The sequence below is a fragment of the Herpailurus yagouaroundi genome, unplaced genomic scaffold (assembly GCF_014898765.1).
Source record: "Herpailurus yagouaroundi ecotype Mexico unplaced genomic scaffold, PumYag 140, whole genome shotgun sequence".
NCBI classification, from domain to species: domain Eukaryota; kingdom Metazoa; phylum Chordata; class Mammalia; order Carnivora; family Felidae; genus Herpailurus; species Herpailurus yagouaroundi.
Window position 1 is genome coordinate 2,702,761 of NW_024412395.1, and position 24,660 is coordinate 2,727,420.

The 24,660-nt window shown below is 37.9% G+C and overlaps 1 protein-coding gene and 1 non-coding gene across 3 annotated transcripts in view; one reads left to right on the plus strand and one right to left on the minus strand.

The window, feature by feature from the left end:
* UGGT1 (UDP-glucose glycoprotein glucosyltransferase 1) overlaps positions 1-24,660 on the minus strand; it is a 112,356-nt gene that overhangs the window by 53,670 nt on the left and 34,026 nt on the right. For both annotated transcript variants that reach the window (XM_040474705.1, XM_040474704.1), the window contains exons 14-18: positions 23,467-23,586; positions 22,300-22,385; positions 18,391-18,526; positions 16,093-16,224; positions 7,306-7,470 (exon numbers count right to left, since the gene is read on the minus strand). In XM_040474705.1, coding sequence (XP_040330639.1) covers positions 7,306-7,470; positions 16,093-16,224; positions 18,391-18,526; positions 22,300-22,385; positions 23,467-23,586 — 639 coding nt within the window. The remainder of the gene's footprint in view (positions 1-7,305; positions 7,471-16,092; positions 16,225-18,390; positions 18,527-22,299; positions 22,386-23,466; positions 23,587-24,660) is intronic.
* Positions 12,152-12,255, plus strand: LOC121031212 (U6 spliceosomal RNA). Its single transcript, XR_005790622.1, has one exon. It is a non-coding gene; the product is annotated as a U6 spliceosomal RNA (small nuclear RNA).

Here is a 24,660-nt window from a genome sequence, read left to right on the forward strand (position 1 = left end):
CAAAAAGCAGGAGAGTAGTTATCAGTAGCTGACAGAAGCCAGCAATGAGGAATTATTATTTAATGGGTAAACGGCTGCTGTTTGAGATGATCAAATATTCTGGTGATGGAAACTGGTAAATGCTGCACAATACTGAATGTACTTATTATATCTCTATGCATAATTTAAAGTGGTTAAAATGATAAACTTTTATGCTTTATATATTGTACTACGATAAAAATATTGTATGTGAGAGTGACATTCAGCAGAATGATAGAGTAATGATCTCTGAAAGCCCCTCTTCAAAAAACAAAAAACAAAAAAATCATCAAGGACACTAGAAAAAAATCATCAATTTTTTTCAAAACTCTGGAAATTAACCAAAGGCTTGCAAAATTCCAAATACTTTTATTCAAAATATGGCTAAATCCTGGTAGCAAAAATAACCTTCAAGACACTTTAACTTGCCCTATTGCTATCTACCTCTCCCAGCTACACAGGAGTCTTGAAAACCAGTAACTCTGAAATAAACGTAAATACTAGCAGACTAGGAATATTCCCAGGTGCTCTCTCCAGTTGAGCTGAATTAGATCATACTGTGCCAACAGCTTTTTCCTAGGTATCTTTGTCAAAAGAATCAGGAGCAATTGTTTAATATCTCAGTTGCTTGAAGTGGTGACAAACGTTGGGCTCACATGAAGTGGCAAAAACATAAAAGAAAAAGCTTGGGAATGAGATGTCCATAACAGGTTTTGAAAGGCTCTCACATATTCCTTGGAATCTAAAAGGCCACATGCACAGTGTCCAGGGATGTGTTTAAGCTCAAGAAAAATCTTAGAAGGCCCTAACGCTCTCACTTCTGACTAACCTGACACTGTTCAAGCAAGAACTGAAGGCTACGGCAGAGTTGTAAACTGCCCGGGGAAGGCTCAAGGAGCACCCCAACATGTATACAAACACTCCTGGGGAAAAACAGGAGACTTTCTTAGACTCTCGAATTTAAGAAAATCTCTGTTTATTCATTAGCTGACCAATAAGTTAACAAGCAGAGACTTACGCTACATGGGACAAAGAATACAGACTTTAAAGGATTAGCACGGGAAAGTCACAAAACAACCACTCCAACAACAGACCCTGGTAAGGCAGAGACCCTGATTTCTAGAAGTGTCACGTTATATTAATGAAAATGCCCAGTTATCAACGAAAATTTAAAAGACATACAAAAAAAATGACTATATGGCCCACACTAAGGAAAAGAACAGTTAGTATATATAGTTCCTAAAATAGCCCAAGTATTGGACTTACTCCACAAAGACTTTAAATCAGCTATTTTAAATATATCCAAAAAACTAAAGGAAATCCTGTCTCACAAACTAAAGGAAACTTTGGGACTTACGACTCACCAGAGTCTCTTTATTAAAGAGAAAGAAATTATGGAAACGGACCAAATAGAAAAACCAGACTTAAACATACAATAACTGAAATTAAATATCCACTAGAAGGACTCAATAGCAGATTTTAGCTGACAGGGAAAAAAAACACCTCAGTAAACTTGAAGATATGTCAACTGAGATTACCCAGTCTAAGGAACAGAAAGGAAGAGACTTGTGGGATGCTACAGAGTATCAATATACATATCTGTCCAGAAGGAGAAGAAGGAAGAAAGAGACAGTTGTGTAATAAAGAATTTGTCTGGCTCCCTTGTTAAAGTAATCTCTTAATCCTGGAGTTTCCTGAGTAATAGGAGTGGCATCTTTGTTACTCATGGTAGGCCCCTCAGACCATACAGTTTATACTAATAAGGTGACTCATGGTGGGCCTTTCAACAGTTCACACTAATGAAACAATTCAATGAAGGCTGCCCAAGCCAGAAAGACCAACCATGCGATTAGAGGTTTGGGGCTATAGTATCAGTCTGAACTCCAGCAACAGCAAAGAGGGGCTAAAGATGGAATTCAAGTACATAGCCAATGACAATCAATCAAGGCTACATAGGAAGCCCCAGTAAAAACTCTGGACACCAAAACTGGGCTGAGCTTCCTTGGCTGGCCATACGCCATGCGTTACCACACACCAATGAACAGGAAGGATAATGTATCCTGACTTCGTGGGGAGAAGATAACACAATCTTTGTTTGGAACCTTCCCAAACCTTGTCCTATGCACCTCACCCTTTGGCTGGTTCACATTTGCATTACTGTATCATCGTAACACAAATTGTAAGCATAGCGTTATCCTGAGCTCTGTAAGCTCTTCTAGCAAATTACCAAAACTGAGGAGGATATTATGTGCCCCTGCATTTTTATCCAGTTCATACTTATTAAGGGTGACCGGGGGACCCCCAAACTTGTGCCCACTGTCTGTATGAAGTGAGGGCATGCTTGTGGGAAATTGTGTCCTTAAACTGTCAAATTTGGCCTAACTCTGAGTAGTTTGGTGTCAGAAGTCATTACAGGCAGAAATACTACTAGAAGAAATAATGACTGGAAAGCTCCTAATTTTGATATTTAAGAAATGTAATGTACTCCAGTAGGAAAACTCATAGTTCCATACCTAGACATAATTAATGACATGTCAAAAGTGAAACACAAAGAAAGGATCCTGAAAACAGAAAAGAGACTCTTAACCTCATAAGATTAACAGCTAATTTCCAAGAGAACCCAGAGATCAAATGGCAATGGAATGACATATTAAAAGTGCTAAAAGGAAAAGACAGTCAACCAAGAATTCCATATCCAGGCAAACTATCACTCAAAAGTGAAGGATAAACAAACACATTCCCAGAAAAACAAAAACAAAGAATTTTTCACTGGCATATGTAACCCAAAATAAACAGTAAGGAGATTCCCTGAGAATGAAAAGGCACACAAGATAATAAACTGAATCCCTACCAAAAAAAAAAAAAAAAGAGTACAAGTAAACATAACTATATAGGTAAATATAAAAAGGGTCTGAATGTATTTTTGTTTGTAACTCTTTTTTCTATTTCACTTATGCGACAACAATAAAAGGCAACGCTTATAAACTGATACTGATGGGCATATAATAAAGATATAATTTGTATGACAATAACAACATAATGTGGGGAATAAACAGAGCTATATAAGAACAAGGACTTGGTACACTAGTGAAATTAAGTTGGTATAAAAAATTTAACAACTATAGGGGTGCCTGGGTGGCTCAGTCAATTGAGTGACAGACTTCAGCTCAAGTCACAATCTTGCAGTTTTCAAGTTCAAGCTCTGTGACAGGCTCTGTGCTGCCAGCTCAGAGCCTGGAGCATGCTTCAGATTCTGAGTCTCCCTCTCTCTCTCTGCCCCTACCCCACTCATACTCTGTCTCTGTCTCTCCCAAAAATTAAACATTTAAAAAAAAAACTATAAAAACATTACATAAAAATCATAATATACCATATCAATAGATAAAGGACAAAACCACAGGATCAGCACAGAAAAAGAATTTGACAAAATCTAACACACTTTGATGATTAAAAAAATTCAATAAACAAAGAACAGAAGAAAACTTCCATGAACTGACAAAGGGAATCCACAAAAACCCATGGCTAATATACTTACAGGTGAAAAAGTAAAGCTTTCCCCCCTAACATCAGGAAGAAAACAAGGTTGTCCATTTACAGTACTTTTATTCAGTATCCTACTAGGAAGTTCTAGCCAGGCAATTACACAGAAGGAGGAAGAGGAGAAGGAGGAGGAGGAGGAGGAAGAGGAGGAGGAGGAAGAGGAGGAGGAGGAAGAAGAGGAGGAGGAGGAGGGGGGAGAAGGAGGAGGAGGAGAAAAGGAGAAGGAGGAACGAGGGGGAGGAGGGGGAAGAGGAGGGGGAGGAGAAGGAGGAGGAGGGAGAGGAGGAGGGGGAGAAGGAGAAGGAGGAGGAAGAGGATGAGGAGGAGGAGGGGGGAGGACGAGGAGGAGAAGGGAGAGGGAGGAGGAGGAGGAGGAGGGAGGAGGAGGAGAAGGGAGAGGGAGAGGGAGGGGGGAGGAGGAGGAGGAGGGGAAGGAGGAGGAGGAGGGGGAGGAGGAGGAGGAGGAGGAGGGGGAGGGGGAGGAGGAGGAGGAGGAGGAGGGGGAGGAGAAGGAGGAGGAGGAGGGGGAGGAGAAGGAGGAGAAGCAGGAGGATGAGAAGCAGAAGAAGGAGGAGGAGGGGGAAGAGGAGGAGAAGGAGGAGAAGGAAGAGGAGAAAGAGAAGGAAGAGGAGAAAGAGAAGGAAGAGGAGAAAGAGAAGGAGGAGGAGAAAGAGAAGGAGGAGAAGAAAAAGGAGGAGGAGGAGAAAGAGAAGGAGGAGGAGAAAAAGGAGGAGGAGGAGAAAGAGAAGGAGGAGGAGAAAGAGAAGGAGGAGGAGAAAAAGGAGGAGGAGGAGAAAGAGAAGGAGGAAGAGAAAGAGAAGGAGGAAGAGAAAGAGAAGAGGAGGAGGAGGAGGAGAAGGAGAAGGAGGAGGAGGAGGAGGAGGAGGAGGAAGAGCAGGAGGAGGAGGAGCAGAAGGAGAAGAAGAGAAAGACATCCTGATTGAAAAGGAAGAATCAATACTATGTTAGATGACATGCTTTTGTCATCATCTGTAAGATGACAATATTTTCCACATAGAAAGTTTCAAAAAAAAAAAAGGCTATTAGAATAAAATGAGTTCAACAAGATTGCAGCATATAAGATCAATATACAAAAATCAATTGTATTTCTATTCACTATCAATGAATGATCCAAAAATTAAATTAAGGGGGCACCTGGGTGGCTCAGTCGGTTAAGCATCCAACTCCTGATTTCAGCATGTATCATGATCTCATAGTTCTGTGATTTTGAGCCCCACATTTGACTCTATGCTGAGAGTGTGAAGCCTGCCTGGGATTCTCTCTCCTCTCTCTCTGCCTCTCCCCAACTCACAAAGTGTCTCCCTCCCACCTCCCTCTCTCTCAAAATAAACATTTTAAAAGTTTTAAAAATATTAAATTAAGGAAATAATTCCACTTATAGCATCAAAAGGACAAAATACTAACAAATAAATTTAATGAAAAAAGTGTAGACTCCTTCATTGGAAACTACAAAACATCACTGAAAGAATAACAAGACCTAAATAAATGGAAATACATCCTGGGTTCATGGGTTAGAAAATTCAATATTGCCAAGATGTCAATACTCCTCAAACTGATCTACAGATTCAATGCAATTCTTATCAAAACCAAACGGTCCCTTTTGGCAGATACTGACAAGCTACTCCTACAATTCATAAAAAAAAAATGAAGGGGACACAGACAAGCCAAATAATCTTTTAAAAAAGTAAAAAAGAGAAACAAAAACCCAAAGTTGGAAAGTTCATACTTGATTACAATGGTAGTCAAGACTGTGAGGGGGAAAAAAAAAAGACCGTGAGGTATTTACATAAGAACAAATATATAGATGAATGGAAAACAAGACAGTTCAAAAATAAATCTATACATTGGAGCACCTGGCTGACTCGGTTGAGCACCTGACTCTTGATTTCGGCTCAGGTCATGATCCCAGGGTCATGTAATCAAGCCCTGCACTGGGCTCCACACTCAGTGTGGAGCCTGCTTAAGCTTCTCTCTCCCTCTGCCCCTCTCCCCTGTTCATGCACTTTCTTTCTAAAAAAATATAATAAAATAAATAAACCTATACATTAATGTTCAATTTATTTTTGACAAGGGTGCCATGACAATTTAATGGGAGAAGAGTATTCTTTTCAATAAATAGTATTGGGACAACTGAATATCATCCTAAAAGACATCCAGTTGCATGCCAAATTGGATAGGATAAAAAAAAAAAAAAAAGTGGACTCCTACCTCACACCATATAAAAAAACTAACTGAAAATATATCCAAGAACTAAATTTAAGAGGAAAAACTATAAAACAGAAGAAACACAGGCATAAATCTTCGAGGCCTAGAATTAAGCAATAATTTTGTACATACGGCACAAACAGCACAAGGAACAAAAGAAAAAAAAAATTGGACCTAATCAAAATTTAAAACATCTGTGCTTTAGAAGACACCACCAAGAAAGTGAAAAGACAAACCATGAAATTACAGAAAATATTGGCAAATCCTATATATAAGGGATTGGTACCCAGAACACATACAGAACTCATAACAGTAACAAAACAAGTAGCCCAATTAAAAACAGGCAAATAATTTTAATAGACATTTCTCCAAAAAAGATATAAGTGCTCAATAAACATGGGAAACAAAGCTCAACCTTATTCATGTTTGAGTAATGCATGTCAAAACCACAATGCAATACCACTTCATACCCATTAGGATATAATCAAAGAAACACACAGTATCGATTGTTGGCTAGAATGTGGAAAAAGTAGATAGAACCTGCACACATTGTTGGTAGCAAAGTATAATGCTTTGGTGCTGCCCCTTTGGAAAACAGTAGAGCAGTTCCTCAAACTGTTGAAAACAGAATTACTAAATAAATAGGCAATTCCACTTCTACGTAGAATGGACACACAAGACAAATAAGAACACGTCTACACAAAAACTTGTGTTTGATTGTCTACGGCAGCATTATTCACAGTAGCCAAAAAATGGAAACCTAAATATACATCAACTGATGAATGGATTTTTAAAATGTGGTACATCCATTCTAGGAACTATTATTTGGCCATAAAAAGAAATGAAGTACTGACACATGTTCCATCAGGGATAAACCTTAAAAACATTATGCTAAGTGAAAGAAATCAGACATATAAGACCACATATTCAATGATTCCATTTATATTAAATGTCTCAAATAGGCAAATCCATAAAGAAAATAGATTTGTGGTTGCCAGGGGCTACTGTAGGGGAAATTGGGAGAGTGAATGCTACAGTGTGTTGGATTTTCGAGGGGTGGTAATAATGTTCTAACATTAGACAAAGGTGACAGTTGCATAAACTCTATGTATACACTAAAAACACTGAACTTTCCACTTTAAAAGATTGAGTTTTTGGCACATGAATTACCCGTCTCAGCAGTAAACGTGTGTATGTGTATATAAATATTTGAGTCTTTCCTAAGTCAAAATTCCTTACAAGTAAAACAAATGTCTCTTAGAAATGCTAACTACTTTAAAATGTTTTAAACAAACATTTAAACATTTAATCTTGAAAACAATAAACTTAGCTGTTTCAAATACAATGCACAAAGTCTCATGAATATTCTCAATATAGCAGAACTTGCTGGGAGTCTACAAACCAACTATAAGTGGTGTATGAAAAACAGTAATACTTACAGAATGTTCTTGCTTACTACAGAGACTACAAAAACATAAGCAAACCATTCTCTTTCAAAATCAGCCTTGAAATACCACTCACCAAGTATACTGCTCTCTGGAAAAAGGTTGTGGTCTCCAGGATTTTGTGCATTGTGATGGTTTCCAACTCATCGGGATCTAGCTGTTCCTTTTCAAAGGGCATTCCGTTGAACAGAACAACAGGCAGTGGACCAACCCCAGTCTGCTCATAGTAGCCTCTCGCTTCCTGAAACACAAGGGACCACAAACAACGTGTTTTGTCCTTTGTGAGACAAACAGAACAAAGCATATTTTTCATACATACGTGTGCTAACAAAAAAAGCAAAATCAACAGAAATATAGTTACCAAGAAATAACTAAAAATATTTAAAAAATGTCAGAAGTGACATAGTTAATATCCTACTGGGTAATCTGGAATTGAATTATTGAGTTTTTGTAAAACCACAAAACCTTGCCAATTAGAAAGTGATTTGGGGGTGAGGGTACTTTGAAGCTGTCCAGGCTACCAAACCTTAATTACATATACTATAGCTAAGATTGTAAAAACACACCCTTTAACAACAATGGAGACACTGTATCTTGGCTACCCAAAGCAGTAGCCACTAACCACATGTAACTACTGAGCACCTAAAATTAATTAATTTCCATTTTAAAAGCCACATGTGAGAAAAAAAAAAAGCCACATGTGGCTAGAGGCTACATAATGTGCAGCACAATGACAGACTGCTGTAAATTATGAGTGCTCCTGTGCAGACAGCCTGAGATGAAATATTTACACTCCAATCTAAATTAAAGAGGATCCGTGTCATTAACAAAGAAATTACACTTTTAAAAAACAAAACAAGGCTGATGGGAAGACAGTGCTTAAAAACTGCTCCATAATATACTAAACCTCATCTTCTTCTAAGACAAAAGAGGTTCCTTTCCAGGGAAATGCCAGGCCAACAAAAAGGCAAACAAGCCTACAATGAAGAGTCTTCTCTGATTGTCAGTATAAGTTCATTCCCCCTAGATATCAACCACAGACCCAAGACTAGCTTGCCAGAGTAAAACCCACATTACTACGCAAGATGTAAAAAGCATTCCTTAAAACATTCTTGTTAGACATCTTTTAACTGATACTTTCTGAAAATAGAATTATATATAGCCTCTATTGTAGATATCACAAATAGAAAAGAACTTCAGCTGGATAACTGGTAATCAGCAGCAGCAACAGACTGGTTAGTTTCTAATCAGATCTGGCCACAGTAGTATCTGATGGGACAGACTTACCAGATGGACTCTGATATGGCACAAGGAGAAAGGCCTTCTAGGTTCATTTCTGCCATTTCTATCTACCATAGTATAAACTTTTAAAATTTACACTTACAAAATTCTTACCATGTTAATTCTGTTCTTTGATGTCTCAACTATTTTGAAGATATTCATCAAAAACTCAATTCTAATATACTCTGAGTTTTGAAAATAATCCCCCCAACAAAACAAAACAAAACAATACCCACATTATAACTCTAAGCGACAATAAGTGACACTGGTTTTCTCTGGAAATGGCAACTAAGTGAAAATCAGGAGAGGGACATGTTTTGACTATATACCTTCTTTCCTGCAAAGCATAAATAACTTACCAGACCAAATAACAGAATGTAGCCTAATTACCAAAAAGTCAAACTTAAAAAATACATATGAGAAGTTCTATCAATAACTAAAAATGTTAATTATAAATAATTTTAAAACCTTAATAATTACAGGTAAGGTCTTATGAATGAGCTATTCAAATGGTAACAGATTAATAAGGACCCAGAGTTAACATGCCAAATGCAAAACGTCTTTATGTATAAGGTAGAAATTAAATATCACTATCTTACTAGCTTGAAAGATACAAATATACACCTATAGACTATCTTATCTTCAGTTTATAAATTCTACTTTAATTGTACTGCCTAGTTTTAAAAATAATTACAACTTTCAAATACACAGAGGATATCATAGCTTCAGATTTATAACAAAAGATACAGAAATTTATAAGTGTAGTAACAACTGCTAAATGAAATCATTCCTCCTTTAAAAAACTTTCAAAAGAATCTTCTCTTGGGTTTTTTCATATGCAGAGGTACAACTCCTACACTTTTGAAAATATTATTAATCATTAGATTCTTAGGACTTCTGGGAATCTCACAACATCCCTGTCATGAAAGTATATGTTTACCCAAGCAGCTGGGAAATTAAGTGGCATAAATACAAAGAAGATGATCTGCTTACATGGGAAGGGCCTCTAATCAGTTCTTTTCTTGGAAAAGAACCAAGTCTAAGGAAATTACTGAGGAGCTAGGTCTGTTATACATTTATTTGACTCCTCAGTAAAATCAAGATTTCAACACATGTGAAAAATATCCTTTTTCCCAATGTCTAATATTTTTCAAGAAAATACAATCATCCACAATAAAAAGACAATTATATACTGCTTCTTCGTAGGCTGTCTGTCAGCACAGAGCCTGCTTTGGATCCTCTATTCCCCTCTCTGACCCTCCCCACTTGTGCTCTCTCAAAAATAAATAAAACATTAAAGACAAATTTTTTAAAAAAACAACATAAGTTCTAATGTCAACATGGTAAAAAGCAAGCAAGCACATTGGGAGAAAATCCAGCATTTCTCTAAGGGAAAAAAAATAATAAAGCTAGACATTTTCCAAATGTAAAATATGAGAAAACTTCATGAACTCCCTCAATTCTTTGGTATTACCAAAGTGGTCCTTCTTTTATTTCACCTATTCTTTTTTTACAGAGTGCTACTCTTGCTGTTTGTGTCTATGTGGAAAATCACTGGGTACCACATCAGTTTTATTTGATTTTAAAAACCACATAAGGCAACTGAGTGAACGGAAGAATGCAATACAACAATGGGATGCTCTTCAGCCCTCAGTAGATCTTATGACCAGCTGCAACCCAAAACCTGGCCTGATACACCTTAAAACAAGGGGACTGAACACTAAAGCAGAAGTGACATCAGTATTGTGGCTGAACAGGACATCCCTCATTGGTGGCCCCCAATCCTGAACAACAATTTGGTATCTATCCACAAAGAAAGTGCCTTTGTGGAAGCCTTGGAATCCAGCACCATATGCCAAGGAAACCAGAAGGCTCACCCACCTGAGCATCAGGTAACAGGCATACAGACTTCAACCCTAGCTGTGGACCCTACGTTGGCTCATTAACTGGCTCCACCTTCTCCCAGCCATAGTGTGAGGAGCCCTAGAAAAAACTGTCTTAAACAATCACCTTCAGACAAGACAGTCTTTGTGTAAGTCCAGGTTTCCAGCACAGAAGTTCCAATACACCACTCGAGCAAAAAAAAAATAAGAGATTGGATGCACTGCAGAAGAAGATCCACCCTCCGCCAAAGGAGCAAGAGAGATCTACTGGGCCCATGATTTCTCCTGTAGGGGTAACTGAGAACAAGTGAGCAAACACTCAACTTCCCCAGCTATATGGGACATTGCCAAAGAGGCTCATTTCTCTCTCACCCCATTGAGAGTACTCAATTGTGAGCTGCGTGACTGAGAGTAGAAAGACGCTGGGGGAGGGCTGCAGACAGTACTCTCAGAAAGCATTTAAAGGGGATGGATCCTAGGGCGCCTGGATGACTCAGTCGGTTAAGCGTCCACCTTTGGCTCAGATCTCATGCTTCGTGGGTTTGAGCCCCGCATCAGGCTCTGTGCTGACAGCTTGGAGCTTGGAGCCTGCTTCAGATTTTGTGTCTCCCTCTCTCTCTGCTCCTCCCCCACTCGCATTCTGTCTCTCTCTCAGAAATAAATAAACATTCAAAAATAAAAAAATAAAGGGGATGGATCCCAATTACTCTATCACGGACTCCCATCAAGAAGCCACCCATGAGCTACTGTGGACACTTCATCCACAGATCCCACCAAATGGCTACAGGCAGACACTCACAGCACTCAGCTCACCTCACCCACACTCACCCTCCCCCTGTAGCCAGCTCCATGTGTATGCTCCTGACAGTGTTGGCAAGAGTGAATTTTGCCAGATGGCTAGGGAGCAAGCACAGAAAGCCAGCCCAAACACGTGGGCCAGAGACAGACAAAATACATGAGCTTTAGGGCCACCTTGGGGAAAATAAAAGAAAGGCAGTCAGCACCCAGCCTTGGGCACTGTAGAATTGAGAAGTTACACATGCTTAAGAATTCTGTACAAGAAAGAACAAGTATGGAGCATATGTATCCACAGATGGCCTAAGAAAGCCTCAGAATTCCTAGCAGGTCTGACAGAAAGTACTTCTCTCCCAAAGGCAGTTAGTAAAGACTGCAGGAGATGACTGCTATCTCACATGCAAAGAAAGCAACACAAAACTACAAGGAACATCAAGAAAGCGTGATAGCATCAAAGGATTGCAATAATCTTTCAGTAACCAATTTCAAAGAAATAGATATTTGTGATTTACCCAATAAAGAATTCAAAAAAATTGTTTAAAGGGAAATTCAATTACCTACAAGAAAACACAGGAAGATAATTCAACAACAACAAAAAACCACAAACAAAATCACATGTTTAGCAAGAAGAGAGAGAAATCGGGCACCTGGGTGGCTTAGTCGGTTAAGCATCCGACTTCAGCTCAGGTCATGATCTCATGGTCCATGAGTTCGAGCCCCACGTCGGGCTCTGTGCTGACAGCTCAGAGCCTGGAGCCTGCTTTGGATTCTGTGTCTCCCTCTCTCTCTGACCCTCCCCCATTCATGCTCTGTCTCTGTCTCAAAAAAAAATAAACATTAAAAAAATTTTAAAAAAAAAGAAGAGAGAGAAATCATAAAAAAAGAACCAAACAGATACTCTGGCGCCAAAGAATACAACAAATGAGAGGAAAAATGAAATACCCTTAATATCAGAATAGATCAGTGCTTGCTTCGGCAGCACATACACTAAAATTGGAACGATGCAGAGATTAGCATGGCCCCTACACAAGGATGACACTCAAATTTGTGACGCATTCCAGATTTTTCTGAGATACCACCTCACACCAGTCAGAGTAGTTTAAATGAACAAATCAGGAGACTACAGATGCTGGTGAGGATGTGGAGAAACAGGAACCCTTTGCACTATTGGTGGAAATGCAAACTGGTGCAGCCGCTCTGGAAAACAGTGCAGAGGTTCCTCAAAAAATTAAAAATAGATCTACCCTATGACCCAGCAATAGCACTGCTAGGAATTTACCCAAGGGATACAGGAACGCTGATGCATAGAGGCACATGTACCCCAATGTTTATAGCAGCACTTTCAACAATAGCCAAATTATGGAAAGAGCCTAAATGTCCATCAACTGGTGAATGGATAAAGAAGATGTGGTTTATATACATAACAGAATACTACCTGGCAATGAGAAAGAATGAAACCATGTCATTTGCAGCAACATGGATGGAACTGGAAAGTATTATGCTGAGTAAAATAAGTCAGTCAGAGGACAGATACCAGTTTTCACTCATATGTAGAACTTGAGAAACTTAACAGAAGACCATGGGGGAAGGGAAAGGAAAAAATAGTTACAGAGAGGGAGGCAAACCATAAGAGACTCTTAAATACAGAGAACAAACTGAGGGTAGGTGGGGGAGTGGAGGGGGGGGGGGAGAGGGGAAAATGGGTGATGGGCATCGAGGACGGCAGTTGTTGGGATGAGCACTGGGTGTTATATGTAAGCCAATTTGACAATAAATTCTATTCATAATAAAAATAAATAAATAAAATTTAAGCAAAAAAAAACCAAAAACAGTATCAGACTAGATCAGGGGTACCTGGGTGGTTCAGTCAGTTAAGCGTCCAACGCTTGATTTCAGCTCAGGTCATGATCTCATGGCTCGTGAGTTCAAGCCCCACATTGGGCTCTGTGCTAACAGCTCAGAGCAAAAAGCCTGCTTCGGATTCTCTGTCTCCCTCTCTGCCTCTCCCCTGCTCAGGCTCTATCCCTCTCTCAAAAATAAACAAACATTAAGAAAAAAGCTTTAGGGGCGCCTGGGTGGCGCAGTCGGTTAAGTGTCCGACTTCAGCCAGGTCACGATCTCACGGTCCGTGAGTTCGAGCCCCGCGTCAGGCTCTGGGCTGATGGCTCGGAGCCTGGAGCCTGTTTCCAATTCTGTGTCTCCCTCTCTCTCTGCCCCTCCCCCGTTCATGCTCTGTCTCTCTGTGTCCCAAAAATAAATAAAAAACGTTGAAAAAAAAAATTTTTTTTAAAAAGAAAAAAAGCTTTAAAAAAAAAAAAAAAAGCTTATTTAAAGAAATAATGGCTGAGAACTCCCCAAATCTAGGGAAAGATTTGATCAAGTTCATGACGCTTATAGGTCACCAAATAAAATCAACTTAAAGAAATCCTCTGCAAGATACATCATAATAATAAAACTGTTAAAAATCAAAGACAAAGATAGAATCTTGAAAGCAGCAAAAGAAAACATGCTTCCCTTACCAGGGAAGGCTCGGAGCAGATTTCTCAAAAGAAACCTTCCCAACCACAAAAGAGTGGGATGATATCAAGTGCTGAAAGATAAATACTGCTAACCAAGAACACACTACCTGGCAGAGTTATCCTTTAGAAATGAAGGAGAGGTAAAGACTTTTCCCAAACAAACAGAAGGTGAGATACTTCAGCACCACTAAACCTGTCTTACAAGACATGGTGAAAGGAGTTGTTTAAGCTGAAATGAAAGATGATTAACTAGTGACATAAAAACACACAAAAATATACAACACACTGGTAAAGGTAGGTATATAGTCAAATTAAGAATATTCTCTGGGCGCCTGGGTGGCTCAGTTGGTTAAGCGTCTGACTTTGGCCCAGGTCATGATCCCACAGTTAGTGAGTTCAAGCTCCACATTGGGCTTTCTGCTGTCAGCAAGAAGCCTGCTTCAGATCCCCTGCCTCACTCTCTCTCTGCCTCTCTCCCCTGCTCACGCTCACGTTCTCTCTCTCAAAAACAAACAAACCAAAAAGAATATTCTAATAACCGCTGGGTTAACCACTTAATAACTCTAATGTAAAAGTTAAAGGGCAAAAGTATTAAGAATAACGATAGCTATAATACTTGGTTAAGGAATACACAACATAAAAAGAGATAAACTGTGGCATCAAAAACAGAAACCAGGAGGGGTGCCTGGGTGGCTGTCAGCTGAGCAACCAACTCCTGATTTTGGCTCAGAAAATGATTTCACAGTTCACGAGATCAAGTCCCACATGGGGTTCCTCACTAAGCATGGTGCCTACTTGGGATTCTCTCTCTCTCCCTCTGTCTCTGCCCCTCCCCCGCCTCTCGAAAAAAAAATAAACTTAAAAAAAATCAAATGGGGAAGGAGTAAAAAAGGGTAGAGTCTTTGCATGCAATCAAAGTTGTTACCTGCATAAAACAGACACTATATCTATAAGATGTTTTACGTAAGCCTCATAGTTCTTGCTAAATAGTGTTTTGTTCAATCCCTCTAAAACCTGGAACAACTTAGAATAGATCTCTTAACCAAACTCAACTAACCAAGTTAATAGCAACAAATACTAGCTAATAAAGCACGCTGACCTCTAACTCTAGTGAGCTACTCTCTAGAATGCACACACTTTTCTCCCCTCATTTGGGCTAAATGTTTACCAAAGATCAGATATATCTGTTCCCAAGCCAAATATTTTTCTCAGTTAGATAACATCATTTAATATTATGCAACCAATAAAATATGATTACAAAAAGAAAAAGCTGGTCTCCTCAAGAAAAGAAATCAAATGACTAGAAATTCAAAAAGATGACAGGCTAAAAATAAGTGATGCTAAACTAGATGTGGGTAAGACTACTATAAAAGACTTGGGAGGGAGATTATAAAAATCTAGAAGAATTCTGTACCCAGATGAAAAAGAAAGTATAAACAATTCATTATGAGTACAGTTTCTAAAAGGATCACAACTCAGATCTCCAAACAAAAGAACCAAAGGCCTTGTCAAAAGTAAAAAAAAAAAAAAAAGTTGGTAAATAAATACACTTTTATTGTTTTAAATCAAAACATCTCAGGGGCGCCTGGGTGGCTCAGTCAGTTAAGTGTCCAACTTTGGCTCAGGTCATGATCTCACAGTTCGTGGGTTCGAGCCCTGCATTGGGCTCTGTGCTGACAGCTCAGAGCCTGGAGTCTGCTTCAGATTCTGTCTCCCTCTCTTTCTGCCCCTCCCCTGCTCGTTCTTTGTTTCTCTCTCTCTCTGTCAAAAATAAATAAACATTAAAAAAAAATTTTTTTAAATAAAACATCTCAGATATGTATTTTGATTTCTTGCCTGCACATTTATTTTCAATAAACCGACTACCTTGTTTCTGCTTGCGATAAAGGTCCTTTTACTGTATTTCATGTCTCACAAGAAACAGTATTATTTTTAAATAAAAATTTAAAATATTTCCCTATATCTTTATTACCACACTTTGCCATTCTGTTTATTGTATTCCTAAATATATTTTTATCTTTAGCCTAAACAACTAAATAAATGATACACATCAATAGGATACATCATAACCTGCTAAGCATGCATTATATATTTCTAATAGCTTTTATGTAGAACATATATCACAAAGTACTACCACTGCACTGCGAAAAAGAAATTTGTTTTTCAATTTAATAGTTAACATGCCAGCTAAAAATCAATGATATCTTTACAAAATTGAAATATAAACTTCATTTGCAAACACAGACAAGTGACCTGGTTTTTAAACTGTTAAATGAGAAGTACCTAAATACTTTTACTACCTTTTTTAATTACAATTCCCCCCAAAAAAGAGATAAGGAAAATATAGCATTGTGGTCCAATGAGAAGTGCCAAAGCAGTTCTTACCTTCCGATTCTGATCATAAGCAGAGTCAATCCCCAAAATGCTATTCACTTCGACATACGGATACTTCTTTTCCAGGACACTGACCACATGTTCAACTTTTACTTTTTCTCCAGTCCTTACTTTGTTATAGATCTGAAGAAAGAAAAACCGGGTAACCCCCACACTTTTAAATCCAAATTTCAGAATGTTTATTACAAAATATTTCTGAATATAGAGAAACATGGCTACTTTTCTTAAAAGGTCATATGGAACATATTAGCAATCCCTTTTTCATATATCTCTTTAAGATGCCTTCTCATATTAGAAACTATATATTCTTAAAATGATCCAATCAGTTCATACATAAAGGCCCAAATGTAGAGTGGCTCAGCTGGTTAAGCAACCGACTTTGGCTCAGGTCATGATCTCATACTTTGTGAGTTCGAGCCCCACATTGGACTCTGTGCTGACAGCTCAGAGCCTGGAGCCTGCTTTGGATTCTGTATCTCCCTCTCCTTCTCTGCCCCTCCCCCACTCATGCTCTGTCTCTCTCTCTCTCAAAATTAAATACACATTAAAAAAAATTTTAATGTGTTAATTTTTTTTTAATCTGAATACCTTTACATAATCCTTGAAATAAGAACTTATGGCCATCATGTTTAGGGGGATAAGTTATAAAATACATGCAGCAAAAATCCTTGTTTTTAAAAAGCAGATATAAAACAAATAACAACACAACTATGTCTTTATACATATAGTTAAACACCTAGAAGGATATAAGACAACCTTTTAATAGTGGTTGCCTTTAAGGAACAGGATTAGAGAGGGGAGAGAGAGAAATTTTAAATCGATTCACTTTAATAATATTTTCAAAAATTATTTACAATGAACATAAAATTTTTGTTGTTGCAATTAAAAATAAACAAAAAGAAATAAAAACTCATATTATCCTTTCCTTCATAGACACAGATATTGGCGGGAGGTGGAAGGCACAATTTTAAAAAACAGACGTTAAAACACATCCTCAACAACTTCTGAACTTCTTTCTTTCATTCTTTCTTTCTCTTTTTCTTTCTTTATTTCTTTCTTTCTTTCTTTCTCTCTCTCTCTCTCTCTCTCTCTCTCTCTTTCTTTCTCTGTAGCCCCACTGCTAAGCACCCCTCACTATCACTTCTCAGAGATCCCAACAACAGCCCACCAACCAGTATCCCTGCCACTTTCTCTACCCTTGGTCAGACCCATGGTACATACATGCACCAGAACGTTTTTATCTGGAGTTTAATCCTCTGCAATCTGGACACTCATGGCCTGGCCTGGTAGCCTCAATGGCTAGGTTCCCCTTTCAGCTCTGCTCAAGCCCCAGGGAATTGACAACAGGGAATTACTACCTCTGATTTGCAGCCATCATTCAACTCACTCCTGTTTTTCCTCCTGCACTCAGCTAGGACCACTTCCCACTCCACAACCAGGACATCCCTAGTGGAGGGAGTCCTGGTGTCGCTAGGGTGAGCTATGCTTAAACCATCTGCGTGGTCGTGTCCCCCACCACACCGTAAGGGCTTTGAGGACAGGGGTGAAGTCTTACACTTCTCTGTATCCCTTGCAGCTAGTACCAGGCCTGGGAAATGGTGAGTCTTCAATAGATGATAGATAAATATATGAACATTTTAATAAAAAATGCTCTGGACTGAATCTCTAAACAACAAACATAAAAAATAGCATGCTGACATCATGTTTATAGGTTAAAAAGAGGTGAAATGCTTTAAAGATGGTTTTCTAATAATTACTACTAACCTATAAGCAAAACAATTGTTACTTGTAAGTTTTTTATATATTCAAAACCAGGAAAAAAAATGAGAGAGTTCCTTGTTTGAACTTGAGCAATTATCTTAAGTATATATAAAAATCAGGGCATTTCAGAGTTTCCAAGGTAAAAAAAAAAAATAGAGAAAATAGACAGAATTTATGATTTGAATATTAAATTATCATAAAGAACTTAGAGGAGAAAAGCAAACATTTTTTTAAACAAGCAAAGAACATCACATTTACCAAAAAAAATTAGTGACTTCAAATTACCAAAAGTCAGAAGACTAAGATACCTTAGTAGGGCTCCTAAGGAATCTATCTTAGTTGAAACCACAGCAGTCTATTATGAACACTGGTGAATCAGTAAAGGCAAATCCTTAAATATAAAATATGAAGTTTGCAAGAATAATTTATCATACTTCTTCACAGAAATATAAAATCCTCTTAACTCATACTATTTCTTAGACGAAGTTAGATTAAGAAAATTATTCGCCATTTTGATTGAAAACATACATGTATCAGAGTTTGGAAGGCATGATAATCGTCCACTTCTTGAGCAACATAATTATACGCTCTCAGAATAGCCACTCCAGCATCTTGCATCCCATCAACATCTTCAGAGTCATTAACCACAAAGATTAAACCAATTCTGGGGAGGAGGGGGAAGGGCAAAAAGAAGAAAAAGAAACTTATCTCAAAAATGCAACTGGTTAAAAGGAATGGCATCTCTGATTCTCATTCACATACTGCAGCTTCCTCCAATGAAAACCTCCTCTACTGAAAAGCACGGTTCACATCCTACTCTAATATGGCGGGTAAAGGCACTCATCACTTGCAGAATAAAAGCAGGTTCCCAAAGGTGGCTTAGACTGTTCAACTGTTAAAGCACACTGTTCTCACACAGTGAAATGAGGCCTTCACTAATGTGAAGGGTTTTGCTAGTTTTAGATGGAGACTTTATGGTTTTTAAAGAAAAATTAGAGGAAATGAATGTTTTCAGAATGTGAAAATCTATAAAAAGGGGGGAGTAGATTTTGAGATTTAACATAGACAATATGAAAAACGTGAAAATGTTTACTATTATCCATCGGCAAAAGCGACAACCAAGGTTCATGTTTATCACAATTTAAATTTTAAAGGAAAGAACCACAAAAAGATACATTACACATCTACAAAGTGGCCAAAAATAAAATAAGATTAAAAATAAACCCAAAAGCCTTTCACTGGCCCATACAGAAGTCATAGCCTACATACTGGAGCAAAACCAAAAGAAGTGAGAACAGACAGTCTATTAACAAAGGGTGCTGGAAAAACTGGACACATTCACAGTGCAAAAACACAAATCTATACAGAGACCTTATACCTCTCACAAAAAATTAACTCAAAATGGACCATAAACATGAATGTAAAACACAGAACTACAAAATTCCTAGAAAAGAACACAGAAAACTTAGGTGATCTTAAGTGGGCAATGACTTACTAGAACTAACAGCAAAGACAGGATCCATGACAAGACCAAAAAAAAAAAAAAAAAAATGGGGGAGCTAAACTTCATTGAAATGAAGAACTTCTGCCCTGTGAAAGAAACTGTGAAAGAAGAGAATGAAGACAAGCCACAGACAGACAGAAAACCTGTGAGAAACACATATCTGACAAAGGACACATATCCAAAATGTACAAAGAACTCTTCACACTCCACAATAAAAAGTTGAAAACCAGGGAAAAGATCAGAATTGGCGCCTCAGCAAACAAGGCACAGAGTTGGCAAATAAGCATAAAAAAAGACGCTTGACATCATGTCATTTGGGAATTTCAGAATAAAATCACAATGAGATACCACTACACACCTATTAGAAAAGCTAACACCCAAAACGTTGACAACACCAAATTCTGGAGAGAATGTAGAGCTCATTATAGGAACTCTTATTCATTGCTGGTAAGAACGCAAAGTAGCACAACCACTTTGGAAGACAGCGTGGCAATTTCTTATAAAATGAAATATACTTTTTACCCTAAGATAAAGCAATCACGCCCCTTGGTATTTACCCAAATGAGCTGAAAGCTTATATCCACACAAAAACCTGCACACAGATGTCTATAGCAGTTTTCTTCATTAATGCCCAAACTTGGAAGCAATCAGGATGTCTATCAATAGGTGAATGGATTAAACAAATAAAACTATAGTACATCTACATAATGGAATGTTATTTGGCAATAAAAATAAATGATCTAGGGGTGCCTGGGTGGCTCAGTTGGTTGAGTGGCTGACTCTTGATTTCAGCTTTAGTCATGACCTCACGACCATAAGCTCAAGCCCTGAGTCAGGCTCCACGCTGGGCATGGAGCCTGCTTAAGATTCTTTCCCCCTCTCTTCATCCCTCCCCCACTTCTGCTTTTTCTCTCTCTCAAAATAAATAAACATTTAAAAAAGAAAGAAAGAATCAAGCTACAAAAAGACATGAACAAACCTTATAATCATACTGCTAAATGAAAAAAAAAGCCAATCTAATAAAGTTACCTACAACAGAGTCTGGAAAAGGCAAAATAATGGAGACAGTAAAAAGAAACCAGTGGTTGCCAGTGCCTGAGAGGGAAGAACAAACAGGTAGGGCACAGGAGACTTGGAGAGCAATGAAACTATTCTGTATGATTACGTGATGGTGGAAACATGTCATCACACGCTTGTCAAACCCATGGAATATATGATGCAAACAATGAACCCTAATGTAAGCTATGAACTTTAGTTAATAATAATGTATTAATACCAGTTAATTAGCTAACACTGCTCTAAAAAATACAAAGTCTATTAAAAAGAGAAAAAGGTAAAGCCTAAAAACAGAAGAAGAAAATACACATATCAAACATTCTCCTCTCCTGAGGTATGTAGACAGTGTGTGTATATGTAGATGGTAGTGGCAAGAGAGTTTGTTTATAGATGAAAATTGTTTTTGTTTTTTAAAATCTCACTTGTAACAGAAATCACATGAGGACTGACCTGTTAATTCTTATGAAAACAAAAATAAGGGCTGAGTATCTCCTCACAAAGGAATTCCCCTTTCCAAGTTTCCAATTTTCAGAAAGGGCATCAGAGTTTTTCTGTTAGCTAGACCCTAAAATGCAGACTTCTGTTTCTCTCAGGCCCAGTTTCTCATCAAGTACCACTAGGGAGTCTCCCAGATTTGTCCGCTCCTCTCCTCAGCCCCTGTCAATGCCCTGGTATACCACATCAACACAGACAAAGACTAAAACAACAGCCACTCTGCCTTGGGTCTCTCCACCAACCGAACAAGCATGCTTCCCTACTGCCTATGAGTTAAGTGACTTCTCACCTACCTTTGCAACGTGAAGACCTCATTCCCTCTTCTTGTCCCTCAATGCAATTCAATAAATATTTACTTAATGCCCACTGTGTACATGGGCCAACTTCTGTGTTCTTTTATTTCCCTTTTAACCAAAATACACCTCTGTCTGTAATCTAGTAGTTTAGTCCTCCATCAAACCAGGGGGTATTCATGTTTTACATGAAAAATCTCACTAAACAAAAATCTCTGCTTTTCCATCAAAAAAACCCTCTATTTTCTTCAAAGCCTAACTGAAATCCGACTGTTCCATGAAACCTTTGTCCCTCCCAAATGTCCTAGTTCATAATCATTTGTTTCCCTGAAATCCTAAAGCACTTATGACCAGGACACAACCTAGCCCCTGATCAAATATCTTCTTAAAGAGTCTGGAAGTACGCACGGTATTTTTTTCAAGAAGGTAGGAATACAGCTTAGATACTATCCACAGCATTTAGCTCAGTGCTGCGTACAGAACACACAACATTTGTTAGCTAGACTTTTCTTCTCTATTTTCATGTTTTCTAAGAATTCAAATTTTTGTCAGCATATAAAATTCCCAGACATTATTTGGAATGTAAATGAAAATATCTTAGCATGTATATGTAAAAGCCTTAAAAAACTGGTCTTAAAAAGCACAGTGAAAAACCCACCCATTCAAGTACCCTGTTGGTAGATTTGGCAACACAAGTGAAATAAATGTGTCTGCATCTACAAAAGACTGTATGCACATTTAGTTCTTGTCAGTCTAACAAAAGTTATTGGCAAAACTCTTTACCTCCACCGAAAGGGGAAATAGGCCCTGTCATGTGGACACTTACCTAGGAAAACTCCCTTCCACTGGGAAGCAAGATGAGACCACAAATTATTTTTACATGAGCTATTAAGAATTCAATGGTATAAGCCTTTATTCACTGAGAATGAAATTTTCCGCCTCAAAAGATACTGCTTCATACTAAGCAAAGATATAGAGGTCATTAATGATCTGACTATTAATTATCCATGGCACCAGACTTGCATTTAAAAATGACAAACGAAACCTCAGCTAATTAGATATATATCATTCAATCAATACCAGTGTTACCTTAGTGGTATATGATTACTGAGGAACATCTCAGCTGTGTTAATCAACTCTGTTGTGGTCTCATGAGCAGGATCAACTATGAAAACCTGTGAAGGGGAAAGGGGGAAAGGAACATATGAAATGAAATTTATTCAAATGTAACACGGCCAATGAAAATGCCATTACTCTTTGCACTTGAAGGTAATCTTTTTGAGTTACTCTTGAACCACATAAAAGAGGAGGTACACAATAGCAGTTTCCCTCCTTTATGTTCAAAGAATTCAGTACTAAATTCTCACGGTGTTCTGCTAATAGCATGGGAACTGTGTTCCAGATTCCTAACACCCATACTTCTACTACACCTAACAAAACCCAAGTTTTAGCAACTCCCCTACCTTAGAAAATGGAGATTACCTCTTTTTGTGTATTCAATTGTAAGCATCTCTGAATTAAGAATTCATTTAGAACTTAACTTTTAAATCCCAATACTAGCTATTATGTATTAAGGTCTCATGATGTGCTTCAAATCCATGTATAATCTCATTTAATAAAGTTCAGATATATGGGTAAGAGAAACAGAATGAAATTTTGACTGAGAAGGAAAAAAGTGGCTTCAAGAGTCAGGCAAGTACAGAGAGAGGATAGTTTCGCTTACAGGTTCTGGTGAAGGAGACCCCTAATCTCTTTAAGAGCAGATAATGGCAAAGGAAGAAATAAGAGGAAAAAAAGAGGGCAAACTAAGAAACCTCTTCTCTCTCTTGAAAGCAGTGAAATAAAGAAAAACAAGTAGGAGTTTACAGATTTATTTAAGGAAATAAACTGAACTATCAAATTTTAGAGATTAAGACATTAAAGGAAAAGAGTAGCAACATATTCATCTTCTGGGTAAAACTATCATAAAACTAAAATAACACAACCTAAACTTTCAGGTTAAGGTAACATTTCCTTACACCCTGATGGAGGCAGTAATGCTACTGTGACGTCTCACAGCCCTATATGTGATAAATACATTTAAAAACCCTTTCAGATTGAATATGGAGTTGGAAGAACATATTTAGTGGTCATAGTGGTGATAGAAGCACCTAGTATAGGAGAGAAGTGAACAGTCTATATGGCTGAAAGGTAGGGGAGAAGTGGGAGAAGTCAAGGGAGAAACAGAGCTTATGGCTAGACAATGAGTTTTCTCACCATGTTATGCAAGTTTTTCCTGATCTGCCGGATAACCCCAGGAAAGGTGGGTCGAAGCAATTCTTGTAGACTAGAAGGCCATGAATTATATCTGCTGTCAACCTCCAGGTTGTTGATCCACTAGGGAGGAAAAAAACAAAACAAAACACGGTGCATACACTTTAGTCGCCCTTAGTGAAAAGTGCTAGAACTGTCCGTAAGACTTGAAATGATTTTAAGAAGAATCACATGGAAAACACCATTTTCAAAATTACAAAGATCAAGTATAAAAATGAGTGACTAAAGCACAAGCCACAGAATAAAAGATATTTGCAACCTACAAAACCAATAAAAGGACTAGGGTCAAGACAATGTATAGAAATCTAACATAACAATAAAAAAAGGCCCCCAACATATGAGAAATGAAAATCAGCCATGGAGATGAAGAAATTTACAGAGGAAATTCAAAAGAGCAATTAATACAAGGAAAGGAGTATATCTTCACCAATAATCTGAGAAACAGAAACTAAAACCACAGTCAAATTTCACACTCATTAAACTGAGAAAAAGTTTAAAGTTTGTCAATATCCAAGAACAGGCAAGGGTATACAGTAATGGAAGCTCTGACCCAACACCGGTGCTTGGAACAGTCACTTTAGGGAAAACAAGGTAATAGAGTAAGACTTTATTACTACCCTACCCCTAAGTACTCCAGTTCTAGGCATCTACTCCAAATAAATTCTCACATATATGCACAAAGAGAGAAATACAAGAAGATATTGTACTGCTTATCACAGCAACAAAATTGGGCACAACCTAATTCCATAAAGGGAGCAGTCTGTAAACAGTATGTACCATTTCTACAAAAAGGGCAAGGAGGGAAACTACGGGTATGTTACTTTGTTCGTGTAAATAGAGTATTTAAGGAAAGATACACAAGTAATTGATAATGCCTGTTACTTCTAGGGACAAAAACTGAACAGCTGGGTGATGAGACTTTTCAATACATACCCTTTTGTATGTCTGAATTTTAAACTGTGACTGTATGAAAGATTTTTTTTTAATAAGCAAAATATAAAACATGAGAAGATAAACAACCTTTTTGGATCAACCTACATAAGTCTGACAAAACTACTGAGTAACAAAAGGACAAAGAATACTGCCATGGCATTCTTCAAAATTTCAAGACATACAGTAGGAAATGCATACGTACTT